At 40.9% G+C, this 10,000-nt stretch overlaps 1 protein-coding gene across 1 annotated transcript in view; it reads right to left on the reverse strand.

The window, feature by feature from the left end:
• The window catches only part of LOC102826757 (cytochrome b-245 heavy chain-like), a 32,269-nt gene that overhangs the window by 16,751 nt on the left and 5,518 nt on the right, over positions 1-10,000 (reverse strand). The window contains exons 4-6 of the mRNA XM_006864280.1: positions 7,770-7,854; positions 5,225-5,370; positions 2,012-2,202 (exon numbers count right to left, since the gene is read on the reverse strand). Of these exons, the coding sequence (XP_006864342.1) occupies positions 2,012-2,202; positions 5,225-5,370; positions 7,770-7,854 (422 nt within the window). The remainder of the gene's footprint in view (positions 1-2,011; positions 2,203-5,224; positions 5,371-7,769; positions 7,855-10,000) is intronic.

Genomic DNA, 10,000 nt, shown 5'->3' on the forward strand with positions numbered 1-10,000 from the left:
TTTGCACACAGAGTAGCTGAACTGTCAACCTTGTGGTTGTTGTTGTTGTTGTTATGTGCCATGGAGTCGGTTCCGACTCATAGCGACCCTGTACAGGGTTCCCAAGGCTGTAAATCTTTACGGGAGCAGAAAGCCCCATCTTTCTTCTGTGTAATAGCTCGTAGTTTCAAACTGCTGTCCCTGAGGTTCACGGAGCCCAATTCGTAACCACTATGCTACCAGAGCTCCTTAGGTTAGTTCAAACAAAAACCCACTGCTCTTGAGTCGATTCCAACTTATAGTGACCCTATATAGGATTTCCAAGTTTGTAAATATTTACGGGAGCAGAAAGCCTCATCTTTCTCCTGCAGAGTGGCTCACAGTCCAGTGTTTATCCTATAGAACCACTCCACTCCACATTTAGAGGTACTCAATAGCTTTAAGAGTGTAGATTCTTTGTCTACAGTGGTTTTTCAGTGTTTAGAAAGAGTATTGTCTTTCTAAATGGGTCAGAGTCAGCAAGCTTAGCAAGAAAGTACTCAAGTGCTTGTCCAATGCTGTCTCTCTCACCCTTTCCCTTTTCTCAGTCAGGTCATGGCCCCCAATAGACCAACTTGGCTCTTGATTCTGAGCATAACCATTGAGCTCTGAGTACCTACTTCCTCTACCTCTAGCTTCTTTGAGCCCCACACCCACCAAGGTACTTCCCCAGGCCTGCGTCTGTGTGCAGGTGGGAGAATCAGCTAATGTGAAACAGTACAAAAAGGAAATTTGGTAATAAAGAGGATGGTGCTGTGGGTTAATGCACCAGACTACAAAGTCATTTGAACTGCAAAGTTGGTGGTTCAAGCTCACCAGCCGCTGCTCGGGAACCCTATAACAGGGTCGTTATAGGTTGGAACCAACTCGATGGCACTTAACAACAACAACACTAAGGCAAACTCTCCCAGCCACACGCCCAGTGTTTTGTGTCTCTATTCAAACATTTGTAAAAACTTTCCGCAGACCATTTGGGTTCCAATCCCATCCATGTCACTTAACAGTTGAGTGACTTGTTGTTGTTGTTGTTAAGTGCCATCGAGTCAGTTCTGACTCCTAGCAGCCCTGTGTAGGGTTTCTGAGGAGCAGTTGGTGGGTTTGAGCTGCTGACCATGTGGTTTGCAGTCCAGTGCTGATCCTACAGCGCCACATCTTGTTTTACCATTTTTAGCTTCACTTGCCTTGTCTGTAGGAGCCTTGGAGACTAAGTGTTTAAAATGCTTGAGTGCTAACCAAAAGGTCAGCAGTTTGAACCCATCAGCTATTTTGTGGGAGAACGATGTGGCACTCTGCTTCCATATAGATTTATAGCCTTGGAAACACTATGGGAGTAATTCTAGTCTGTCATATAAGGTCATTATAAATTGGAATCAACTGGACAACAGTGGGTTTAGTTTGGTTGTCCATGTCAAACCATTAGCACAGAGTCTGACACAGAATGAGCGCTCAATAGAGGTCAGCTGCTACCTTTATTACAGTAGAATATTTGAAGGCAATACTCATAATTTTCCTTCTAGTGTTCTCCACAGGGCTTGAGATTGGTCCTTGTACACAGTAGACAACCAACAAATGATAATTGACTTGGATCAAACTCATTGAACAGCAAAGCCTTTCAATTGATTAATCATTAACCCACCTAATTTGGCAGTTTGTCTAAGTTCGTAGTGAATAAGCCACAGGAGAAATTGCCACAGACTTCACAGGACTCCACTAGTGCTCTCGACATATTTTAGACACATACAACAAAACTCAGACTTTGAGGTATTTTCTCATGCTTGCTATAAATAGCACCATTATGAATAGCAATTAACTGGGTACAAGAAAGTGAAGTGCTGTTGAAAAGTTTCTATCGAGCTGATCTGCACTGTTCCCTCACACTCCCTCCATAGTCGGGTCGACCACATACAGGCAAGGAGATGACTGTTCCTCTAACAGCATCACACCTAGAAATGAAGGGATGGGAAGTATTTGGCCTTTGAGTTGAAACACTCACTCAGCTCCATGAATGGCGAGACCAATGAAGAAGATCACAAAGAGATGGTGTGTGTACCAAAACACTTCAAAGTAAGATCTTCGGATGGTTTTGGTAGAGGAGGTGATTATTAATATCAGGCAAAGTGTGATGACAATTCCAGTGATGCCTGCTAACCGAGTCACAGCCACGTACAGACCTCCTTCAGGGTTCTAGAAAACATAAGCACACATTATATAAAAAACACATTATATATAGGCTCTCATATGCAGGACTACTTATTTATAAAATGTTTCATGTATAGGGCAATCAGTATTTTCCTGCCCTCTTCTGAAAGTCCTAATCATCTCTCATAGACATGTATAGGCTTGGAATAGATATTTCTAAACTAAAAATGAAAAGGCTTACAAGGTTGAGATGTTCTGGGCAATACGAATTGATACACTACAATCGTTCTAAGGCAAAAACAAAGAAAAAAAAATCAGCCGAGGATAAAATGCCCTACAAATAAGTGTCTGAAGCTTTCTCCCTTTGATTTAGAATCAATGGCCACAGTGTTTTGCTCATATCATCCAATGGGCAGGTATTCTGGACATAGTTCACAGCTTAGTCTGGGTTTTCCAGTAACAGACCACGAGGTTTAAATTAATGGGCAACTGAATTATAAAAGAGGTGCTTCCAGAAGAAACTGGTATAGGAACAGAGACTAGGATAGGAAAGAGGCAAAATCAAGCTTGGAACGATGGTCTCAAGCAGTCTCACAGTGGGCAACTTGAACCTGATCCTTCAGGGGAGTTCTGAAAGGAGAATTACACTTCAAGGTATGTCCTGACTTCAGGCAAGGGAGCTTGACTTTCATGGCCTGTGCCCATCAGTGTAGGGGAGTGGTAACCATCCAGGCCCTTCCAGAGCTCTGAGCCTATGGGCAAAAGGACCACAGTAGCCCCAGGGCAATCCTTTGAGGAAGAAACACAGGGAGAGTCCATTGAAAGCAAATCACACAGAAAGTGGGGAATAGGAGGAGCAGACAGTAAAAGTGACTCTCAGGAGTCAGGGCAGAGCACAGTAGTGTCTGCTCACCTAGTATGTTCACATTGCCACCTTTTCATATCATTGTACAAATAATGAACAAATATAAAAGAAAAGTATACAAGACATTGTAGGAAATGTGTTTTGTTTGCTGCTCAGTTTAATCCTGTCCTCAAGTAGACTAAGCAAGTTTTTCTCACATCATCCAGAGGATAATATTCTTTGCAGTCTTTTCTAAACCCAAGGGAAAAGATTTGGAAACTGATGTATAGTAATGTGATTTAGCATTCCTGTGAAGCTACAGGGTACATAAAGATGACTTAGAGCTGCTTTCTCCAAGCTTAGGAAAGTTCAACGACTGTTTCGGGGAAGGGGACAGAAGTCTTTGCGTCTGGATGTCCTTATGGCTGCTCCTGGAGAACTGCTGAGTTACTCTCAGTGCACTTATGCTTCTCAAGGAATGATAATTAACAGATAAAATCTGATCCAAAGATGTTGAAAGAAGGAAAGAGCAAAAGTATCCCTGACATCTGTCAGCTGGTGGCTGGCCTAATACTCTGGTAGCGTAGTGTTTACGAATTGGGTTGATAATCTCACAGTCAGCAGTTCGAAAATACCAGCCATTACATAGGAGAAAGACGAGGCTTTCTGTTCCTGTAAAGGTTTACAGCCTCGGAAACCCTGGACAGGGTCGCTACGAGTTGGAACTGACTCCATGGCACATAACAACAACAACAGGACAGGATGTTCCCTAGTTAACGAAAATCAGAGGTGGTCACATTGTGATTGTGATGGGATGACATCAAAATGAAACCATTCCAAACTCATGCCTGAGCTAAGACAAAAACATGGGTGACTGCTGCTTCATTACCTATGACATTACTCATCCATTACTTCTGCCACCTAGAAAAAGATGAATATACCCAGTTCAAGAACTACTCCCAATTCTTGACTATATCTGATACAGAGCAAATACTTGCTTCCTTAAGCTCACCCTAAAATCACCTAAACACAAGCTCAAATTCTTTAGCAAGCCCTTAGAACCTTCCTGAGGTATCCTGGACTTGTTCACAATGTGAGGTCCCTTTGGCTGCAACAAGTAACAAACCCAATTTTGTTGGACTCCTCATGTGTTTCTGGCCTTCTTTGACTGGTGGGCACCGTGTTGGGTGAACTGAATATAACTGAGTTACTCCAGGCTCCATGGACACATTGTCACAGGTAGGCTTACAGATCTGGAGAACACATAAGCATCCTTCACACATGGGATCAGGAATAGGGAGAGATTTATCACCTACAGACCTTTTTCTCTGAGGGTTAGACAAGTTTTTATTGTTGTTCTAACTCACTTTAGTTTTAAAGGCCGAGGGAATCAGGAGGAAGACTCATTAACAACCTGCGATATACAGATGATACAACCTTGCTTGCTGAAAGTGAAGAGGACTTAAAACATTTACTGATGAAGATCAAAGAGCACAGGCTTCAGTATGGATTACATCTCAATGTCAAGAAAACAAAAATCCTCACCACTGGACCAATAAACAACATTCTTATCAACAGAGAATAGATTGAAGTTGTCAAGGAATTCATTCTTCTTGGATCAACTATCAACACTCACGGAAGCAGTAGTCAAGAGATCAGACAACGTATTGCATTAGGCAAATCTGCTGCACCGGAACTTTTTAAAGTGTTGAGAGCAAAGACGTTCAGCTTGAGAACTAAGGTGTGCCTGACCCAAGCCATGGTATTTTCAATAACCTCGTATGGATGTGAAAGCTGGACAATGAATAGGGAAGATCATAGAAGAATTGATGTCTTTGAATTATGGTGTTGGAAGAGAATACAAAAGGTGCCATGGGCTGCCAAAAGAACTTGGAAGAAGTGCAGCCAGAGTGCTCCTTAGAGGCCAGGATGGCCAAACTATGTCTCTCATACTTTGGACATATTGTCAGGAGGGAACAGTCGTTGGAGAAGGATATCATGCTTGGTAAGATGGAGGGTCAGAGGAAAAGAGGAAGACCCCCAAAGAGATGGATTGTTCAGGTGGCAGCATTGATGGACTCAAGTGTGGCAGCAGTAGTGAGGTTGGCCCAGGATCAGACATTGTTTCATTCTGCTGTGCATGGGGTCGCTATGAGTCAGTTCCGACTCTTTGACACCTAACAACAACAACAACAAAGGAATCAGGAGATATGAGAGGCTTACCTTGATTCTCGCTCGAGCAAAATTGAGATAAGTTTCATTACTTTTATCTCCAATGTCAGAGAGTGCTATTGAATAAGGATCAGAATTGTTGACACGGGCATTCACACACCACTCCACATTAAACAGGTGGGCAATGGTGTGAATAGCTAAAGAGGGTAGAGAAGAGAAAAAAATGGGTAAAGGGTGACTACAATTTTATAATACCCCAAGTTTCTTGCTATATAGTTCACGACACTAAGACAAGTGCTAGAGAGACCCAGAGTCCAGCACACTTATAAACAAGAACTTGGTCTTTAAGACCAGAAGACAAGGCAATTCTAATGAGAAAAATCACTCCTAGCTGTATGACTGTGTGCAAATCACAAACTTCTCTGGTTGTGGGTTCCTCATTTGTTAAATGCCATGATCCTAAAGACCCAGGTTCTAAGATTCTACAAAACAGTCTTAGTCTCTAAGAGTGCTTAGATATACTTCATTCTCTCTCTCCCCCTGATATATGTGTATTTAAATAAAACTCTCATGTACTATATGCTGATGGATGAGCCCTTCAACAGCCAAGATGTCACTTGGCTCTGGCATTACCTCCAGAAAGAGCAACATTTGAATGAACCAATACAAACCAATGGACTTAAGTACAGGAGAAAGATTAGGCATTCTGCTGTCCCCAATATGTATAGCCTATGAATGAATCCCTATACAGGATTGCTGTGAGTTGGAACCAATTTGACAACACTTAACAACAGGTTGAATCCCACCCAGCACCTGTGTAGGAGAAAAACCTGACAATCTGTTCCCTTAAAGACTGTTGTTGCTAAATGCTATCATGGAGTTCCTACTCATAGAGACCCTGTATAGGGTTTCCGTGAAGCCACTGGTGGGTTTGAACCATTGACTTTGTGGTTAGTAGCCCAGTGCTTATCCTACCGTGTCTAGAAAACTCTTTGGAGCAGTTCTATTCTTTGTTACATTGGGTGGCTATGAGCCAAAATCAACATCAGGGCATGTAACACAAAATTATCACCTCATTTTACAGATGAGGAAATGGAATCATTGTCAATGTTGTTGTTAAGTGCCACTGAGTCAGTTCCAACTCATAGCAACCCTGTATAGGGTTTCCAAGGAGCTCTGGTAGCGTAGTGGTTACGAATCGGGCTGCGAACCTTAGGGTCAGCGGTTCGAAACTACCAGCCGCTCCGCGGGAGAAAGATGAGGCTTTCTACTCCCGTAAAGATTTACACCCTCGGAAACCCTGTACAGGGTCGCTATGGGTCGGACCCGACTCGATGGCACTTAACAACAACAACAACAAGTCTTTGAGTGGGGATGGTGGGTTTGAACCGCCAATCTTGTGGTTCACAGTCCAGTGTTTATTGTATGGATCTACTGCACTCAAACTGAATCATAGGTTGCTTTAAAACCTTGCCCAAGAAACCAAACCCAGGCAATTTGGCACTCAGTTCTGTGTTATTAACCCATACACTATGCTGCTTTCTAATAATATTTTATCAAAATTTTCATTTTGAACTATTTTGTTTGAAACAGCTTAGAATGTCTCTATGCTCTACTAACAGAAGAAGAGAAACTCAGTTTAACATCTGCAATCCAAACCAATTTTCCTAAGGCTAGGAACAAATTCCTTAAGGGTAGAGCAAAGGTCTGTTTTGTTCATCAGTGTGCATGCCCATGTGTAGCAATTCAATGACTTATTGAGTTAATTAATGGAGATATGATAAGGGTCTCAGATATGGCCCCTTTTAACCTTAATACACCCACTCTCCATGCACCAAGCTTTGTGGCTAGAAGGTTTCAAACTTCTCCAACGTTAACTTTCAGGAGTTTCCACTTCCCTAATCACATGTCTGTCCTTCCTTTTGAACTTCTAGTCATTTGCATTGCTTTACACTTCCACTTTTCAATTAATCTATGATTTAGAATAATAATAACAATTAATGGCAAAAACAATAATAAAGATGTTTCACTAGTAAGGGCTATCTTAAAGTCTTAAGGGATTCTCCATTTATGGGCTCTGGCCCTTGTGAAGTATTGTAATAAGTGCCATTTCTGTTGAATGAATGAATGAATAAAACTTTCATCTGAATTTATAAATACTTTTATATTAAAAAAGGATCCTCACAATGGAAAAGTGTGAGAACACAAGAGACTTGACTCTTCTCGGGGTGTATTTTAAATTTTGTAGGAAATTTTTGAAGATGAAGAATTTAAAGACCTAAAGTGGTAAACCCTAACATTGGAATAGCAGAAAGCATGGTGAAGATTTTCTAACTCATTCAAAATATGCAACATAGTCAAACCACCACCTAATCTATTTGTAAATGCTAGCCTCCTGCAACAAGTATCTAGGAATTGTAGTTAAGTGCCTTCAAGTTGGTTCTGGCTCATAGCAACCCTGTATAGGGTTTCTAAGTAGCAGCTGGTGGGTTTGAACTGCTGATCTTGTGATTCACCGTCCAGTGCTGATCCGGCAGCGAAGGAATTAAATGGTTCCAAGTTTTCTTTGCAATCTAAAATGTCTTCATAAACTCACCAGTGTGAAGTGCAATCATCCAGGCCACCATTTTATGAAAGGTGAGGTTCCTGTCTAATTGTCTTCGAATTCTTGTTGAGCAGCACTTTGGGTTCAGGGTGGAAAGAATAGGATAGTAATTGGTAACAAGAAAAATTTCTACATTTGATATGTACCATCTCATTTAAGTCTCACAACTACCCTAAAAACTACTATCATGTAATAGGCTCAAAGAGATGCAATAATATGTTAAAGGTCAAACAGCCAGTAAGTGGCATAAGGCCCAGAAAGTTAGTTTTAAGCAGTATACTTTCTAGTCTCATGCCAATGGCATGCAAATTCTCTTCTGAAATTAATTGCTTAATTTATAAAAATACTTATTTGGATAGGAAATATATCTAACCACACAGTTTTAGTTCAAATTCATTTATCCAATAAATAACTGATATAGAATTAAATAAAAGAACAAAGGAATGGACCTTCCTTCAAACACCCGACAGTCTAATGGGGATATAAACCAGAGAATAGTTTTAGAACAAGTGGATGGTCTTAGGACATATGCAGTATGGAAGAAGGAAGAAAGTTCTACCAGCTCCTATAATTCAGAAATGACTATTGCAAGGGAGATAATTGATCCAATGATAATAGCAATAAGAACAATAGATAACATTTACCAAAGAGCTTTTGCAAGGAACTGTTTTAAGTGTTTTATATACATTAACTCATTTAATTCTTACATCAATCTTATGAGGATGGTACCATTATTGTCACTATACAATTAATGAGGATGAAAGGCATAGAGAACTTAACTTGCCTTAAGTCATACAGCTAACAAGTGGCAGTACTGGACTTTAAACGCAGACTTTGATATCACAGGTTATATCATATTCTAATCTTCTAATATTTTAGACCTTATATGATTTCAAGGCACTCTAGAGGCACAGTAGGCTAACTTCCAGGTCAGTGGTTCAAATCCACCAGCCACTCTGAGAGAGAACAATGAAGCTGTCTGCTGTTGTAAAAGTGTACAGCTTCAGAAATCCTACGGAGCAGTTCTAGGGTTGCTATGAGTCAGAATCGACCCAACAGCAGTGAGAGTTTTATATGATTTGGATCCATATTTTAGTCTAATTGTCTTACCTGCATATGCTAGAAATGTGAATTTAAATCTGAACTCAAGGCAATGTTCAAAGCAATTTAAAAAATAAAATAAAATAAAATAAAAACCTGGTTAATGGCTGGATCAGAGCTTTGCCCTCCTGAAACATCCAACTGCTCATGCTGGCTGCCTTGTTCTTGAATCAGAGATTCAATAAACTTAAAAGGCGGAGAGCGAAATGCCACCAAATTTCTTGGGTATTTTAATAATGCAGTGAGATACACATTATTGTCCTTATTTTACACATAAGAAAGACTCCAAACCAAATTCTCTTCTAGTGAGCCGATTCTGGTTCATAGCGATCCTACAGGACAGAGTAGAATTGCTCCATAGGCTTTCCAAGACCAGGTCTTTATAGGAGCAGACTGTCTCATTTTCTTCAGCACACATAAGCAAACTAAGGTTAAAATCTCACAATGGTTGGTATCTGACTCTTTTTGACTCTAAAGTTCATTCTCTTTTCCTCTAGACTAAACGCAAAGATATAGTCTAAATGTCTAAAAAAGTGAGACAAAAATTTGAATGTTTGAATGTGAGTACTGCATTTGGAAAGTGATCTTAGAAAATGTGGATAGAGAAGTGGTGAAGGAGATAGGGACGAAAAGGAAACCAATAAAGGGTGTACTGTTATGCCAACAAGGAGCTCTGGTAGCGTAGTGGTTACGAATCGGGCTGCGAACCTTAAGGCCAGCAGTTCAAAACTGCCAGCTGCTCCGTGGGAGAAAGATGAGGCATTCTGCTCCTGTAAAGATTTACAGCCTCGGAAACCCTGTACAGGGTCGCTATGGGTCGGAACCGAGTCCACGGCACATAACAACAACCATCCGAAGGCATTGGGCAATAGCTAATGTTTATTGAATTCTTCCTGTGTATTAGAAACAGATTTGCATTATAAGAAGTTTGTGTAACCTTCACAAAAAGGCTGTGAAATAGGTACAACTATACTATTATTGAAGGAGCTCTGGTAGCGTAGTGGTTATGAATCCAGCTGCGAGCCACAAGGTCAGCAGTTCGAAACTACCAGCTATTTCTCGGGAGAAAGATGAGGCTTTCTGCTCCCGTAAAGATTTACAGCCTCAGAAACCTTGTGTAG

Source organism: Chrysochloris asiatica, unplaced genomic scaffold (assembly GCF_000296735.1).
Source record: "Chrysochloris asiatica unplaced genomic scaffold, ChrAsi1.0 scaffold00062, whole genome shotgun sequence".
In the NCBI taxonomy this organism is placed as follows: Eukaryota; Metazoa; Chordata; class Mammalia; order Afrosoricida; family Chrysochloridae; genus Chrysochloris; species Chrysochloris asiatica.